The sequence below is a fragment of the Zonotrichia leucophrys genome, chromosome 20 (genome assembly GCF_028769735.1).
Source record: "Zonotrichia leucophrys gambelii isolate GWCS_2022_RI chromosome 20, RI_Zleu_2.0, whole genome shotgun sequence".
In the NCBI taxonomy this organism is placed as follows: Eukaryota; Metazoa; Chordata; class Aves; order Passeriformes; family Passerellidae; genus Zonotrichia; species Zonotrichia leucophrys.
The window spans coordinates 5,368,983-5,387,748 of NC_088189.1; the positions used below are offsets into that span (position 1 = coordinate 5,368,983).

Sequence of the window (18,766 nt, forward strand, 5' to 3'; positions counted from 1 at the left end):
GGCAACTGCTCTGGATCATGAACACAAGCTCACCTGCTGCTGAGGTTTTGGTATGCCAGGCTTTTCAGATTTTGGTTTGATCTTCTCTTTAGGTTTTGGTTTTGCATCCTTGCCAGAACTCAAGATCTTCATGGTGGCTGCAGCGTGTTTGAGGATGCAGTCGTTGCTGCAGTACACGGAGTCGGGCTGGGCCACGTTGAAACAGCCGGGGCCGATGCACTTGGAAGCACCAGGAGCTTCAATCACCTTCAATACAGAGAGAAATGGAGTCAGGTCAGACTTCAAACAGGAAACAGCAGGAACAGCCTCTGTAGCATGGAGAAATGCTTACACAGCTCATGTGCAGACTCTGCAGCTCTCACCTGCACAACTGCCAGAGTGAGAACAACAGGCATTCATGACACAACACAAACAACCTGTACAAATGTAACAATTTCACTTCTCTAACACATGTTTTTCAGGATGTGCTGCATTTTCAAGTGGTTGGTCTGCTAGCCCTGACATAAAGGAGGCTGGTTTCCTAAATTTTCAAATCCCCCAAGTACACAAATGCTTTTACTGATCCTCTACATGATGGGATAAATGTCCTTAATAATGCAAAGCTGGGTTCCCAACAGCAAGGTCTCTAAACCATCCCCATCAGCTGCTGTCCTCAGCCATGCACATATATAAGAGGAAGCACCCAGATATTCAGGTGTACAGATTATTCTTGCTCTATAGGTTTTATCAATTTTAACTTTAGAAGTCTCCAACTTAGATTCTTATACACAACTTTCACATAGCCTCCTACTCCTTACACATTCATAGGTTTGTCTCTGCAATCTGAATTCTCCTCTAATTCAAAATTACTCTCCATTTAAATCAAGGTGTTACAGATGAAAAACTCCCTCTTTCAATGCTATGATTCAGAAAATAACACATTTCTTGAAAACAGAGTGAATTAAGTTGAATTGTAGAAATACTTGAAAAGCTTTTTGGGCTCCAACCGATCACCTCTGGATACTGTGCTTTTAGTCTCTCTTCTACATTAATTTTTAAAATGATACAAGATACTCACAACTATTGTAATTCTAAACAACCCCTTGCCATTTGCAATTACCAAAAGTAAGTTTTTCAGGAATATTTCTAGTTAAATAAACATTATTTGCATAGTGAAATTGACTTCTCTGCAATCAAAAGTCAGCACAGAGCTTTATCTGCAGCAGCCTGATAAAACCTGGATTTGGGAATTTTCCCATTATGTACACACTTAACAGAGAAGTAAAGATAAAGAGCACTTGGTGATATTCAGTAGCAGAGCCAACACCAAGAGCACTGGACTCTCAAAAACCTTTGTGTACAAAGGTGTACAAATGTATTTGAAAATATTTTTGAGAATACTTTCCAAATACTTATCTTAAACCAGTAAATATTTATATATTCAGCTCAAACTGTTCTATCTGTACATTAATCTCACTGTGCTGCCATGGTCAGCTCTAAATGTCCAAGACACTGGCACTAAAATGCAGCACCTTAGGCAGAACAAAGACAAACACTGCAGCACTCATTTTTTTTTAGTTCCTGTACATTAAGCTGAAGAAGCTTCTATGCCTTTCCAACTGGATATGGAATTTTTATTACAAAATTTAAACTTCAGATTTTGAAATAGTTCCAAATACATATTTTTAGATTTAAAAAGGCAGTATAAAGAAATTCCCTATTTGCTGATAACCTAAAGCAGTATAGGACAAAAATCAGAATTCAAAGACTAACTGGAAGTACAGCTGGAATTAACTCCAACAGAGACTTTTTCACGTTAAGTAAAAAGTTTTACTACCATTGAAAATGTCCAAAATGTTTGAGATTATTTCCAAGATAGTATAAAACAGCACAGCATTCTAGAATTTTTATTAAAAGAGTACATCACTGTTTGACTTCCAAAACAGCATTGAAAAGGGAGAACAGCAAAAACCATTTTCTACATCTATATAAAATTTTTAAATCCCTCACTTGAAACTAAGTTTTAATTCCTGTACTAATAGAATTATGGATAAACTTCTGCTAGCCAGCAGTGTTTGGTGGGCTGTTCAGCTTATGTGTAGCTTTAAAATCAAGTCAGATTTACAGTCATACAGGTCATTGTCTCCATGTACTCAGTGAAACATGAAAAATAAGAAAATTAAAATACTCACAGGCTGAAATATCTTTAGTTTTTTCTTCCCACTTGGATTTGCAGCTTTTTCAATCCTACCCTTGATTCCTTGGTCCTCAACTGATTTTTGTTCAATTGTTCCTATGCTTGTGAATTCTGTGCCATCCGCATTTCCTTGCTCCATTTTAGCTTCCTGCTGGTCTAGTTCTGAAACAGGCTCATCCTGTCCCTGGAGAATGGTGCAGTTTGGACAGATATAGTCCTCACCATTCCTCTCCAACAATCGCCCTCGAGCCTCAGAAATACCCACGCAGTCACCATGAAACCATTCCTCACATCTATCACAACAAATCATAAACCTGAAAAATAAAACCCACCAAGGAACAGTAAAACACTGTGAAATGAAAAGACAATTAACATTCAGTGAATATTTCAAGCAACACAACTTCAGCACCCCAATAAAGCACCAGTGCACAGCTCTGTCTCACTGGTTATTTCTGTATTTGTTTATCCTCTTTTAAGTATTTGTTCTAAACTCCCTGCCAAAATTCAATATATCCAAAAGTTCATTTAAAAAGTAACCACGAGCATCTAATTTAATTTTTAATCACAGAAAAACTCCAAGTCCTTGCACTGTGTCTGCAGCTGAGCCCTTTGCCTACCTGTTGTTGTGAGGCTGACGACAAATACAGTACAGGGCATTTGGGTCGTAGATCTCAGACTCGGATTTGCTTTTGGGCTGTTCCTCAGGTTCCTCATCTGAGGCCCCCTTTGCACCAAGGGCAGGCTTCTCCTCCTTCTGAGCCTCAAGATCTTCAGTGTCCTCCTCAGACACAACCACCTGACTCGCAATCTCAGTGCTGTCTGCAGTCTCAGGCTCCTGTTTGATAGGCAGCTCAGACTCATCCTGTTTTTCAGGTGTGACATCACCTGCTTTGGCAGGATCTTTTCCTGAGTTCCTTTTCCTCAGGTGGTTCTGCACATCCTTCAACACCAGCTGAGGTTTCTGCTCAACACGTTTCTTTCTTAGCCGATTCTGCAGTTCCTTTAGTGTTAACCCATCGCTGTCACTATCAGAAGTAGCATCTTCCTCTTCCTCCTCCTCATCTTCTTCCTCTTCTTCTTTTGTGGGTCTGCTTTTAGGGCTTTTCTGCTCCTTACAACTCCTGGTGCAAATCCTCCGAGTGACAGGCTTGGTATCTGGAGTGCTCTCAACACTGTCTTCAGAAGCAGTTTCAGCATCAGTGGCCGGCCCAGAGGCTGCTTCACTGGAGTCCTCCAGGGTGGTGGGGACGCTCCTCCTGCCCCTGCGCCTCACCGTGGTCAGGAACTCCTCCACCCTCTCGGTGCGCTTGGGCTGCCGCCCGCTCCTCCTGAGGTTGGTGCCTTGCTGCTGCTGGGGCTGCTGCTCACTGCAGTCCACATCAGCATCTCCTGCACACTCTCTCTTGGCAATCGTGGTCCTCCGAAACCCCCAGGTTTTCCTGAACTCTTTACTTGTTGGCTTGACAGACTTTTGCTCCTCTTCATTGCTCTGCTCACCTTTATCATCCAACACTGATGCTAAAAACAAGGGAAGAGTTAAAGTGGTGGTGATGAATGATGCACTCTCATAAAACCTTTTCTCAATGTGTTTTCTTTGTGACATCTATGTATCTCTACTTCATATGATGAGCCTCAAAACAATACAATATTTTCTTCTGAATGTAATACAACAGCAGTAGCAATTAAATACATCACTGATCACTGTGACAACATAATCCAGTTGTTCCTGTTTCAAACTCTTGAGTTATTTAAAATCATTTACACACTTACATATTAGTACATTTTCAATTGCAAAGGAAGAACCCTTACCAGGAGAACTGTTTTCCATGTTGTCAGTATTAGCTTCAGACTCTAATGGAACTGTGTTTCCACCTTGTTCCATAGTACAGGCAATACTGTTCCCACTCTGAAATGCTGAACAGAAACAAAATGTCCAAAATTCTCATTCAAAATATTCCTAGCCCAAATAATTAGTAAATATTCTTATTTCAGTATTAATTGTAACAAGCACTTGTATTTCAAGCCACAAATGTTCCTTCAAAGTACTAAGTTAAACATGTAGGTCTGGATACTGTACTGACATATTTTATTGAGTACCCATAGGATTTCTGATATTTCTCAAAAAAAACCAACCAAACAAAAAACTCCTTCATGGTATGAATCTACTCCCTGGGGTTTGTCTGGGCAAAAACTAAGCAGATCCACTCACTTCTGTGTGGAATGAAATGGAAGAAAGGCTGGTCCTTGACATGGTTGTTTACATAAACATTTTCAGCCTATGTGATCCACCAGAATGACCCCAAAAAAAACCTGATTCAGCAAAGAACCTCCAACTGTCACAGACTCAGCCACAAAAACAAGAAAATCTGTGCTGACAACCAGATCTATTTTCTCATAAGACTTTCCCAGCTTATTAGATGACTGTTATTTGAGAAGGCAGAAGTAAATGACAGAAATAAATGTAGGATCTATATTTTGATAAATTTGAGAATAACCTGGTTTATTCAAATTATTTAAAATATTTTTTAGTATTATTTATTTAATAACAAGTATTAAAGTTGATATATTTCCAATGAGCTGCATGGCCTGGAACTGCTCCTAAGGGCACAGACACTGCTCCCAGGGAACTGGAATGGGCAGCAGTAACTGCACCTCAAAGAACTGGCTAAAGAGAAAGTTATTTGAAAACAAAGGACACACCCCAACTCTCCCCAGGCATGTTTCTGGATATGCACATCCCTGGCTGAGGAATTGCAAAGGGAACATGAGCAGAATTCCTACATGACAGCACTGAAGGATCAGATGCTTTACACAGATGTACATAACACAGCTCCAAGTTTTCAGAGACACCCTTCAGCAAGCTTTTCCCAGTTTTCCAGTGTTCCCTGGGAATAAATGCCTCCTTATTTCATACACTGCATCACTTCCATCACTGCTCTGTCTTAACACAATCCCTCCTCTGCAAATCCTCTGCTTTCAGTGTTACATTTAACACTGCTGGAACAGAAACGTTAAGGGGCAGTGCTATGGAAACAAATCTATGCAAGTATGTTGAAAAAATTAACACTTCAGTTGTAACTGTGAATCCTATAAATGCCACTGGAAAAGCAGCAGACGTCAGAAAGTTAATTTAAATAGTAACTGATTACTTTTAACATTACACACAGAATAAAAAGTGAAATTTAAGCCTGCAGTACACAGGCAAAGAGCTCAAACTGTCTCAATCCAATATGAAATTCCTTTAAGTGCCCCCATTAAAAAACACTAATGATAAATTTTTAACTTTTCTTTAGCAGCACTAAAACTATATTTGTACTAATTAAGAGAGCAAGTCAGAACAGTTAAAAGTCTGCTTCTTTGTTGACTCTGGAACATGAAGAAACATTCAAACCTAGAAGCAGAGGTTACCCAAATTCTGAGATAGAAATTTCAGCTAAAATGTAAATAACTAAGAAGGCTCTCCAATGTCCTCTGTACCTGACACAGCATCAGAGGCTCCAATGGTTTCTCCTTGAAGGGCTGAGCCAGAGGAGGGCAGCACAGGATCAGAATCATTCAGCATCCTCCAGCCAGCACATGCTGAATTTCCTGACTCACAGGTGCCACACAATCTCTGAGCTGTCAGCAGGTCCAAATTATATCAATCCTCCTTTTCCTGCTGGCTCCTGAAAAACAACAAAGGGACAAAGTAAGGCATTGATATATTTATTAACATATCTTGCTGTTGTTTAACTAAATTAGGAATTGTTTTGCTTCTATTACACTATAAAGCAAACTCCATTATTTTGTCTTCTTGACAGTTTTGCACTTTCAGAAATACACTGGAACTGGAAAAAAAAAGTCAAAATTAAGCAATACCACCTCCCCAGTTACCAACAGCCAATATCTTTGAAAGAAATACAAAAGATGATTGCACTCTCATTCATTCATTTAGATTCAATTAAGATTTCCAGAACAGCAACAAAACTGTAATGAAGAATTTAGTCCATGTGCAGCATTTAAAAGCATTCTGAGAGTGGAATTTACTAAGTGCAGTCAATGAAAATACAGAAATGCTTTTAAATGTCATTAGTACAGCCCAGCTTACAATAGGGCAGATTTAGTGATTTATACAAAATTTCAATCCAGGAGACACTGCAGCTCTGAGTGCCTGAGTTTGACCATCAGCAGGCAATGCTGCACTAATTCAAAGCAGCCTACCAGAATACAAGAGCAGTGGAAAAGAATTTGGGAGTTAAAGGAAGAGCAGCTGGACAGGATGAACTGGACTATGACATCAATGAGTGAAGACAAAAGAATGAAACTGAACACAGACCTGTGAGTCAGCACCCTGCAATGGAAGATGCAGGGAACTGCCACAGCAGGTGTACGACCTAACTAAAACAATAATTCTCTGAAAGGAACAAAAATCAGTTATTAATACTTCAGGTGAGGAGACATACAAATTTTAAAGTAAAATAATCCCTCAGACACACCAATACATAGTCTAACTTTGATTTTTAAACAATACCCTTTTTTTACAAATCTCTGAAGCCCCAACTCCTAAAGCATCTGTGCTCTTCCAAAACCACTTTTTACTTCCTAAGCAATCATCATCTCTAGGTGTTCTCCAATGTCATTGTCCCGAAAAAATAAGGAATGGGCAAAAGACAAAGCCCTCCCCAAATGCAATTTTCATCAATGGATCACTTTATTTCATCAACAATAGATCTCAAGATGACTGTGGCAGAGCAGAATTAGGAAAAACAATACAAATTGTACTAATTGGAGTATAGAGCTAGACTCACATCAGTATTTCTTCTTCCCCCTGTGCCTTTTCTATATGGGATTATGTACATTCTTGGCCTCAGTCAACCACTACCACTCCAAGAACAGGAGGAAAAATTAAACAGCAAAAAAGAACAGAACACACTAATTATAAAAGCCCTGGTGCTCTATCTCATGGCTCTGAATGCCTGCTCTAATAGGTGTTTTGCTCCACTGCCTGAATCAGGGATTGTATCCAGGGACTGTCACTGAGTTTTAAGTGCCTCCTTCCATGGTGTAGTTCTATAAGAACCTTTCAATGTCCCTGTTCAGAATCTCCAACTGATCACACATCACTCAACTTTTAAGTGATATGCCTAAAGGGAGAGGCAAGTCAGCAAATCACTTCATTTAACTCTGTATTAAACTATGAAACAAACCAAGTCTGCAGCACACACCAAAGGCACCTCCTGTTTGGGGATTTTTCCTGGAGAAGGAACAGCGTGCAGGGCTGTGCTCACAGTGCTGCACCTGGGCATTCCAGGCCCCGTGTGCAACCTGCTCCTCAAATGATGTTTGAGTCACCAAGGGTCACCACAACATTCCAAACCCAGAACCAGCATCAACTCTTAGGAGGCACAGCTGCTTGAACACAAAGTGCATTTTCCAGGGTCCCTCACCGCCCACCCAGTGCCTCCAGCTCTGATCTAACAGAGCAGCAGTAACACCTGTGATAGCTGAAAACAAAGATTCTATGTCAGAATCAATCTAATGGCTATTACCAACAGGAAAAAATTTAATGGAACTCTAATTATGAAATAATTCCAAATTTGAGAGATATAAATATACAGTGCATTTAAACACTGAAGTTACAGATCCCATATGTCTGCTGTAAAATGCCTGGTTGTTTCTTATTTTTGCTTAGTATCTCCACTTTTTCCTTTCCCATGTGGTTCAAAATATTTCTCATGAAAAAGAGGAAGTTTCACACTTACTTTACATGAACCTGCTCTTGTAGAATTGCATCTTAATATAGACTAAACTTAATTGCCTAAAAGAAGCTGAAAAATCAAGTATTACCAAAACACAAAAGGATGAAGCCTAACTCACAACTATACTTTGCACTTCTAAGCAAATGTTCTACAAACTGCCTGCAAAAATATTTACTAGAACATATGGCAACTTTGGAATCTCCAAATACCTCTTTCTCTTCCAGATTCAGTGGGACTTTTTGTTCATTTTGTTCTGTTTGTTCTCAAGTTCAGTGTTCAACTGAATACTGAACAGAAATGTCAACTGAAGCAGAAAACTGGCAATCTTGTTCTAGACGAGCTGAACATCCACGATAATTTTATTTATCCCTCCTAACACAATATATTAATCACATTTCTGAAATTGGAAGTTCCAGCTGGAAACTGAAAATTATTGTACTTCCCCTAGTAGACAATTCCCATGAGCATCATCATGTCTTTCTATCTATGTTAGGTAACTAGTGTAATATTATGCAGAATATTAGAAAGGGAATTGTTTCTCTGAAAAAACTGAGGCTAAAAACCTCAATAAATTACGGGGGAGAAAAAGGCAAGCTAACTTTAACAGACATATATTCAAAAGGCTGAGTTCCTGCTGAGGTTCACAGCTTCTGTGAGAAGCAGTCTCCAGTGGGAAAATGCCTAAGGTTTTAAGACCAGCTATAAATGAATTCAGAAATACAAATCAGGAGTTGCTGCAGTAGCATGAGCATTCCAGTGAAACAGAACAGTCACTTAACTGGAAGTGGAGCATAAAGCTGATGCACAGTATCTCAAGAAAGAAGGTCCAGTCAAGGAAACATTTATTTAGTTTCTTCTTCACTGTCACAAGCTTTTAATTTCAATTTGGTCAACTATTCTCAAGCAGTAACAAACCCGAAATCTCAGGGCTGCCACACTGCAAGAGCAGAGCCCAGCACTCACATTCAGTAGCTGTGGATTCTCCAACCACTGCAAACCCTTGTGGTTTTCAATAAACAGACTGAAGACATTCCAGAGCAGACTCAGCAGGCAAATTAATCAGAAACTGAAAAGAGTCCCAAATTTCAAATCCTGCTACTGCAGCACCTCACAACAGACACTAAGAATATAATTTCCAAGAAACCTTCACTCATCAACATCCCACTTGTAATCTCCCTTTCACATTCAGACAAAACCTCACCGAAGCTTTCTCTTATCTACCGCCTTCCATTGTGAGGCAGCAGCAGCAATCACAGGTGAAAAAGGAGAGATTATCTCTGCCTGTAACACAGAGCTGAGACATTCACGGCAGGATGGGCTCAGGACACCTGCATCTGCTGACTTCATTAAACCCTTTTTAGGATGCCCAAGATAACATCTTCATCCCAGGTGACAGAGCAAAGTTGTTTAAGAACATCAACATTTGCTCATCCTTTTAGTATTTGTTTTTCTAGATAAAGAATGATTCAATAAATTATGACAAATATTCATTCAGATGGGAATTTCCACTTTTATTTTTTCTCATTTCCCTGAGGAAGAGATAAGAGCTCAATGGGTCCTCTGAGTGCATAAAGGTTTTGTCTTTACTGGAGCTGATTATTTTAACTGCATTAAGAATTCCATGCTTCAGGTAACTGGGAAGACTTCACTCTAAAAAATTATCTTGAAAGGAAGCCTAGTAATAAAACCCTTAACAGGACTAAACCCATTCCCCCAAAAAAATAACTTTATTTCTTGTTTATCTGAGGATTTACATACAAAAAAGTCTGACAATAGCCATGATAAATTCTTCAGATTCAGCTTATTGGGGATTTTATTCAGTGTTTGAGCAATATGCATGAAAGACCAGTGATCTTATTCCCTCATTCTCACATCTAGATAGCAGAATATGCCACATTTTATTCCCTGATCCTGGATGTCAGCACCCTTCAACACTCAGCCCATTTGCTGTAATCTGCACCAAAGCTGGCACCTCACTGGGGATTACACCAGGTCCCTGCAAAAATACTTTAGTCCAAACTATTAATACCTGACACCTGCTCATTCTCTTATCTGCTACTGCCTCCAGAACTCTACAGCAATGTCTGTGATTCTGAAAGATCACAAAGTACTCACTCCTACACAAATATCCATGGAAGGAAGACTCACTCCTATTTAAGACTTCTGAGAGACATTTACATCTTTTAAAGTCTTCATACTGAAACAGGATGGAAATTTCAACAACTACAATGGCCAGTATAAGGTTCTGAACATGAGGGTTGGTGAGAAGACACTCTTTGCATCTTTGCAAAGAAATTCAAAGCATGGTTTTACACCAGCTAGGCTTTCAAAGCAGGTATCATTCATCAGTGACCAATTTCATGTCCATGTCCTAAGAGAAATCCAGTCTGTCCCAGTATATAAGATCCGAGCTTCAGTTAGAATAACTTATACTTGATTTTTAGATGTATTTTTCTACCGGTTTCTTCAGAATTTGCTTCATATGCAAAGCACTTGGCTGAAACAATGATATCCCAGTCAGGCTCCTTAAATACCAAAGAAACCACAGGATGTTACAAACAGGGCAGAAAATATCCTTTTCAGAATGATGTAACAATTTCTGCTATCTTCTGTGAAAGAGTTACTGGGCTTGGCCCATGATAACCTCCTTTAAGTGCTAAAAATTCCTAATCAGCAAATACAATCACATGAGCAAAACCAAAACAGTGTGAGAACTCATAAGGATTTCATTTCTGATGCAAATAAATGTTGGCACGGCTCAGCTGATGCACTCCTACTTGGAAGACTGATCCCATTGAAAATTATCCTCCATCCCTTTTTGGCAAAGATGACAGCTGGGAAATCTGCACTTTCTGCTAAGCAGCAGCAAAATTAATTCCTTGCATCACCAAGCACTACAAAAGCAGCACCTATGGATGCCAGTAGGGCATCTACCCACTGGTACAGGAACCTATGTACCTACTCTGTACAGGAACAGTTCCAGGGAGAGCAGGGACAAAAGTGCAATTCAGTGACCCCCAAGAGCAGCAGCAACAGGTTCTGCTCTGGAGATGCCCCCTCCACCTGCTCAGCCACGAAAGAAGCAAGGACAGATACTGTACTGGCATGGAAAGCAACAGAAAATCAGATGCCACAGTACAGCCTGTCTTTTATTTTCATGAGAAACATATCCACAGCTTGCTAATTTAAGTGTCTTATGAAGGAAGGGAAACTTCTTCCAAACAGTTGTGAGATGGAGCTTGTGACAAAGAGAGGCAATGAGAGCTGAAGAATGATAGGGGACAGCCCTAAAGCTTAAGTCTGGATAATGTGAGACAGGAAAATTGTGGCCCTAACTCGTCCCCTGCACTCCAAATAAGTTACTATATCATTGCTTGACTGCTATAGCCAAGCTGCAGCTCAAGGTCAAAAGTCCAGACATTCTTGGTAAACACAAGAATTTTATGCCAGAAATTTACATTTGAAATATCATGTTAAAAATCAAGTTTGTACAAAATCACAGCATTTCAATGCTTATAGTTAGACCTAAAAGAATAAAACAAAAGAGAGATAACACTACACACACACCCTGTAATACTTAACTGCTTTGCTGGCTATCATTAAACACACAAAATTCATTCCTAGATTACAAACAAAGCCACCTCTACCTACAATGCTAACAACTTAAAAGTGGCAGTTCATTTTTTTTCTTATTCTAGAGTCAATGTATGACTCCCATTTTAAAAATTTAACAAGCTTTTTGCATTTGCAAGATGTAGACTGAGCAGTAACACAGCCATGCTCCTCAGGAAGAACCCAGCCTAATTTAAGAAACCTGGACTCTTCTTTAACACCACAGGAAGCAGTAATGGTTCCAGGCCAATAGGAGCAGCTTTTTACAGCCAAATTAAGACAAAATATCATCAAGATCTAGTTTTAAGGCGGCTTTTAGAGCATGGCAGGGTAATAATTTGTCAGGGATGGCACCATGGACACCTACAGATGTCTCACATCACACCTGAGTCTACTCAGACCTGATGTTTGTGCCCTCACCTCCCATTACAGAGAGGTTCTAGGACACTTCAGTGGACTTTGTGGACTGCAGACTTTCTGCCTTTTTATGTTTGGTGCTGAAAAATTCTTTCAAACATTCATGGTATGAACACACATCCTGCCTTGGTACAGGAAAGCCTATTAAGTACACATTCAGATGACACCACACACCAACACACAGCGCTGATGACAATCAACTAATGAGATTTAAAATGTAAAAAAACATTAACTACTTTTTTGATATTTTTAAAGATGCAGAAACAAGTTTTCAGTTGCCTTCTAGATTTTTCCATCATGAAAAATGAGACTTAATACATTTATAAACTTCACAAGATCAATACTTTCCAAAAGCAGAACATAATGAAGAGTTTAACTTTAAAATATTAAACTTTAGAGGAAACCAATTTAACAGCTTACTTTTTAAAATACAAGGAAAGTGATTAATTCCAAGAAGAAATGGCTTCTTTTAATAACAAGATACACTCATTTGGTCTCTGTACTTGCAATAATAAAAACATTAACCTTTCCAAATTAAAATGTCTTTAGTCACACATTATAAACCCTCTCTGCTGGGTCTGAAACTGGAATACCTTCAGGCTTTCCATGGTTTCTGTCAGGCTGCTCACTTACCTTACATAAGCCTCACAGGATGGAAACCTGTGCTCACACAGGACAGCAGTCCTGCACGTTTGCAGGGGATGTGGGAGCTCCTGGAAGTGAGGAATTTCAGTGTGTGCAGAGCAGAATACCAGATTAGCAGCACACACACACTGGGCCCAGCAGCAGACCGGGAGCAAAGACAACGAGGGACTCCACAGTACAACAGAACTGCAGCAAGCAAAACCACAGAGCAGCCCCCTGGTTTGTGCCAAGCAAAACACACACACTGAGGTTTATTTTGATGTCTTTCAGGTTAAAATCCTCTTACTTGAGATTGCAGCACACAGGACCCGAGCAGTCAAGGGAAGAGGGGATGGACTGCTGGGCAGGTCATGCACAGAATGACAATGGCACTACAGGCACTTTACTCTGGGCAAGCAGCAAAAAAGCTTCTTTGAGCCAGACTGAAGTTCTCACAGTTAAATTCAGCTGAATAGCAATTTCTCTTAGAAATACTCAAGGCACTTTAGCAGCAGGCCCATCAGATATCTGGCAAACACAAAGATTTAATTTAGTAACAGATCCTATCTGTACTACAGATGTTGCCTGTCACAATTGCACAAGCCAGGAGCGTTAAGGGCTACAACCCCTAATCAACAGAGCTGTGCTGGCTCGAGTGCCTCTCACTGCTGTAATCAGACCTGCAAAACTGCACCTTTACCTGGCTGTGTCTGCAGGGTGGGGCACTGAGCACCACCCTGGCCTGTGGGCTCAGTGCAGCTGCACACAGAACTCAGCTCCATCACAAGGCCCTGCAAGCAGGAAAGAGCTCATCTTAGGGGGTAAAAATACTTGAAAAGCTCAAATTCCTTGGGAGAAGTTACACTGGCAAATGTAGGTAGGTGTGTAGGCAGGAGAGGCTTTGCCAGCTCAGCTCTGTGTCAGCAGCTGGGGACAGAACTGTGACAACAGCACTGACAAACTCCAGTAACCCCTAACACAAGGCACATGCACTGTGCACACCCTGCAAGCTGTAAGCCCACAACTGTGTTTGGGAAACAAAATTCACATTGCCTGTAGTGCTTTTGGCATTTATGAAAACATTAATATAAAGAGGGAAGTAAAGTATTACATACATGTCATTTTTATTTTCTAGGCAGAGCTCCATGGGAAGCCTAGGCAGATACTGACTTAGTAACAGACTGACATTTGGCATTTCACTACTCCTACAACATCTTCTGAAGCCTTTAGTCATATTCTTCTGAGTAAGACAATCCCACAGTCACCCTAACAATGAAAATTTAGCCCCCAAAAATCTGAGGGTTTGGGTCAGGTTTACTTCTGCTTTCAAGGTCTGAACAGTATGAGCAACAAACAGATTTTGCCCATTAGGGAAAGCTGTGAGCAGAACCAAAGCAGTGTAGAGAGATCTACTGTTTTGGTTTTTTTCCCTTTTATACAGATTAAGAAGCAATAAACACAATTTTAGGTGGTCAAATGTTTAGATTAAAAGCCCAAGCATGATCATCTCTTACCAAGAAACCTTCTAAAGGCGCCAGCAGAAGCCAATTTTACAAGTCATGGTTGAAAGTTTAGTCAACAGAAGTATCAATTACAAACACTGCCAGGGTATCTTTAGCAATCCTTTTCCATCATCTTGAATGAAAATATTTTGCAGATACATACTGTATATTTGCCTAATGTTCAATTTCTGCAACTGAACTGGATTCCTTAGCAACTGTCCAGGAAACGTTTAGGGAAGGCAATTCACACCCTCTGGCATTTCTCCACCGGGGCACCAGGGAAATTAGTTCTTATCAGGGCCGTTAGGAACATTCAGCTGTAAATCCAACAGCTACATCAGAGAATCTTAAAATTTAACTTTTCACAATCCCATAGCTTGTTTATCTTTAAATAATCTATCATTTCTGATCCTACCAGTACAGATGCTGTAGAAAACAATGTTATGTGGTTATGCAACTTTTTCCCTTCTTTTGTCTGTAAAAAGTGAGTTAAAATATAACTTCTGAAACTAGCTATCATTTTTATTCTTATTCCACCAAAATAGCTTCATTAAATAAACAGAAATTAATTTCTTCAAAATCTGGTGAAACCCTAATTACAGCACACTGATTATGTTATTAAGGATGCAGTAAACACAGTTGAGTTTCCAGTTTTGATTAGAATTTACTGGGAGAACATGCATAATGTTTATTTCATATGTGTGTCTGAGCTGCCTAACTGGAAATTTAAGCTTTTTCAGTGCTCGAGACCACCGTCACTGACACCTGTCAAATATCAGCTTATTTCAGTACTGCCTTAGATAAAAACTTCCCAGCAGTGAATCCTCCAAGCGTTAACTGGAACTGAGAACTCAGGCCTGAGTACACACACAAACAGGAACCAGCTTTGCATAAATTGGGTAAATCTTACTCGTATTAAAATCCTCTCCTTGTGTCTCCTACCACTGCTCTACTACTTGTGGTACAAGAGACAGAGCAGAAATGCACCAGAGAATAAAAGTGGTGCAGAGAGAGACACCAGTTCTGTCAATTAAAGCCATCCAGTGCCACTCTCACCCAGCCCTGCCCCTTCTTCCATCAGTTCTGTTTTATAACTCTCAGCCCAACCCCTTTAATCCTTGCTCTTCCTCTTCCCACTAATACCTCCAGCTTAAAGTTTCAGGCTGTACAGAATTAAAATCCCACGGTGGTTAAGTTACAACTATAAAGACAATTACTATCTTAAACCAGAAACAAATAACGTGATCAACTGCCAGAAAAATCTTAGTAGTAAAGCTGGATTAAGCAGAACAAACACTGGCTTTTGAGAGTCCACTAGACACTGAAAAAATATTTATTCAATTTTATCTACTAACCTAGATTCGATTCTATTTGCATTGCTTTGGGGAGTTCTGAGGTTTTGGTGTTATTTGCTTTTTTAATTCAAAATCCATCTTTTACTTATATGCAAACACCCTCTGAATCATGTGTGAATAGATATTAGTTTATATTATTTTATATTTCAACAGTTTTAAAAACTGCAGCTATTTTTGCACTGCACATATATTTGCAACACAGCAAAACCTTCATTTGCATACCAACAGAAAATACCCCTTAAAGAAACAACCCAAAAACTTTGTAAAAAATTATTTAAATGCTGGTCTTGAAAACACCAATTATTTGATTTTCTAATCACTGGAGTCAAGCAGCATCAATGGAGGCTGAAGGCCAACATGGGCCATTAATGTTTCACCCCAGTGCATTAAAACACCTTTATGTGTGACACATTTCTGGAACTGTCAAGGGAGAAAAAATTAAGGCCTAACTGAAGAGCTATTTTAAGCTTATTTCTATATTTATTCCTATAGAAAGTTCTAAATGTCAAGGAATGATAACAAGTGGCTGGCACACATAAAAGTGGAGCACAACCCAGAATATCTACTACAATTAACACAGTACATGGTACACCTGGACAGTAACTACACATCATTTTTCACTGACCTGCAATTAAATTGCTTAAACAGCTAGCAAATTTTGTTTGTAGAAGGAGCACCAAGACTAAAGCTAAAAGTAATTGTTAAAGCTAAAGTAATTTGAATTACCCTTTAAAACTGAGGAAAAACACACAAAAAAGCAAACAGTGGAAAAAGTTATCATAAAATGAGGCAAAATATAGTTTAATATTACTTGCCAAAGGATTTAATTAATCGAGACTGTGATTACTTGGTATTCCAAAGAGTTATTTCTGAAAAAAAAGCGAACTCTATTATCCAGGGAAAAATAACCAACCAAAAAAATCCAGGGAATTTAGGAATGCTATATACATTCTTCTGAGTGAAAAAAAAGGAATCAACATTTTTTTTCTCCCTGAAGTTCCTGGAATGAAAACCTATGAAAGACCATGCAAGAAAAAGAGCATGCTACATACACTGTTTCTAATTATTGGAGATAAAAACTGCAGGGCGAGCATAATATACATTCATTTTATAACACACTGTGAGATTATAACATTCTTTCCAAATTAAAAAGGACAAGCTAAGATAGTAAAATTTTCCCAACCACAAGTAAAACATAAGCTGTTACTTGGAGGTATAAACTATTTAACTGTATGAAACAAAATTTGGTCGCCACCAAATAATGCTTTTTGCAAGCCAAAAAAACAGCTCCAAATTATCACCACCTCCAAGAGACAGCATTTAAGTACATTAGTACTATTTAAGTACATTCGTGCCAAGGACAGGGAATTGGCAAGGAATTTATTAAATATTTAAAAGCGACCTACAATTCCTACTGTTTAAATATTCGGTTTTTTCTCCCTACAAAACAGTCAGGAGAACACGATTAAGTTCAACTCCTCGTGTTTAACTCACCAATAAGGAGATCCCTCCTTTGCCCAGTGAAAACCAACACCTCTCCGAGGCAGGGAAGTTTCAGTCCCACCCGCCGGAGCCCCGGAACGATTTCGGTTGGGCTCGGTTGGGTTTCGGGGTTCCCAAGGGCGCTGCCCCGCCCCAGCCACCCCCGGCGCGGGCCCGGGGCCGCTGCTGCAGTCGGTGGTGCCGTCACGAAGCAGTTGCCGGTGTCAGCTTGGCCATGACGGCGCCGGGCTCCGAGCACACCCGGCCTCTCCTCGCCTCTCCTTCCCCCCAAGATGGAGGAGCCGCCTTCAGCCCGCTCCGCCCGGGGAGCGGCCGTTCCGCTCCGGCCCCGCCGCAGCGTGAGCCAAACGCTTCCTCCGGGGCCCCGCATGGAGCCGCCGCCGCCGCCTCCTCCTCCGGACCGGGCCAGACCGTGCCGTGCCCGCGCCCCGCTGCTCCCCGGGGAACCCCCCCCACACCCGAGTCACTCCGGTCGCCCGCCCGCCTCCATTTTATAGCGAGCCCAAAGGTGGCCGGGCCGCCTTTCCCGCGACCCCCCTGCCGCAACGGCGGCTCCGCTCCCACTCTCCTCCCGCCCCGGTACTCCCTTACTTGCCTCCCGCACTCACCGCGAGCAGAGAAGGGGAGCTCTCGCCGCGGCCGCCAAAGGTCTCAGCCGCGCCGCGCCGCCATTTCCTCCTCGCTCCGCGGCAGCGCTGGGCGGGGCCGCCCCGCCCCCGCCACCATCGACACCGAGATGGCGGCGGCGGGGCCAGAGCGCCGCCCTTGGCGCGCGCCTCCCGGAGGACCCTGCGGGCGCCGGGCGGGAGAGCGGCGACCCCGCCCCTCAGCGCCATGGCCGCCGCTCCGCTCCTCACGCGGGCCCTCAGCGCCATAGCGGTCATTCCTCGTGCCCGTGCCCGTTCTGCGCTCCCTCAGGCCCGCTCCCGTTTCTCTGCTCGCAACCCCACGCTGATCCCGGGCACGGCAGCTTCAGCCATGATTCGTCAGGTGGACGGGCAGCGGAGCCAGGCTGCTGCTGCACAGCCACCTGCTCACAGCAGCTGTGCTCCCCACCTGTGCGCATTCCACTGGGACCTGGTTGGTTTTTCTGTTCTGCTCTCACTGTTTGGCAAATAGCTGCTGTAATGCCTTCCTCTGACTCCGAGTTTGGAGTGCTGAGAGTGGAATGTTCCCTGTATCTGCCCATCGAACACATGGAGCCTCCACAGGAAACATCCTTGATCAATGATTAAGCTACTAAAAAACCACTGCAGGATCCAAGCTGCTACAAATAGCTACAGGGAGTTAACTTCCATTTACACGTGGAATTCCTTCTGTTGCTTTTTGGGACATTGGCACCCAGAAACATCCACTCCTGACAGACACTGAGGGATCCCAAGGGGTGCAGAACACCCCCAACACCACACAGAGACTCCTGCCCTGGGCACCTGAAGAGCCTTTAGACAGCTGGAGGTGTGAGTTTGGCTCTTTGGTCATCTCGGTCCTGCACATTTTCCTCATGGGTTGATAACTCAGGTTTCAGGTAGATTCCAGATAGATACAATGTTTACTGAGATTAAGGAATGAAAACATGAGGGGAAAAAAAAGCCTACTTAGAAATAATTCTACAGAATTACAGGATTCTGTCAAGTAATTTGATTACATCTTTTAGGAGTCTATTCATGGGACTTCTGATGGCAAAAGCTCAGGATAATGCTGGAAAACCTGCTATTAGCATAGTCAGCCTCTTTCTGCAGCTGTAAAAGTGGGCAGATTTAATACTTCACCCAGAAACACCAAGAGCTAAAAAGCCACAACAGATTCCTGTGCAAAAGTACAAAACACCACAATTACGGG

General features: G+C 41.4%; 1 protein-coding gene across 4 annotated transcripts in view; it reads right to left on the reverse strand.

Annotated features, from left to right (window-relative positions):
• Window positions 1-18,766, reverse strand: part of DIDO1 (death inducer-obliterator 1) — a 51,164-nt gene that overhangs the window by 29,536 nt on the left and 2,862 nt on the right. For 3 of the 4 annotated variants that reach the window (XR_010442472.1, XM_064729904.1, XM_064729906.1), the window contains exons 1-6: window positions 17,536-17,655; window positions 5,654-5,841; window positions 3,986-4,090; window positions 2,794-3,694; window positions 2,172-2,490; window positions 34-246 (exon numbers count right to left, since the gene is read on the reverse strand). Coding sequence is in view for 3 of the 4 variants with exons in the window: in XM_064729904.1 (XP_064585974.1) it covers window positions 34-246; window positions 2,172-2,490; window positions 2,794-3,694; window positions 3,986-4,090; window positions 5,654-5,738 (1,623 nt within the window). In the remaining variant the exon portion in view is untranslated. Of the gene's footprint in view, window positions 1-33; window positions 247-2,171; window positions 2,491-2,793; window positions 3,695-3,985; window positions 4,091-5,653; window positions 5,842-17,535; window positions 17,656-18,766 lie in introns of those variants that run through there. The other variant, XM_064729905.1, reaches the window with a different exon arrangement.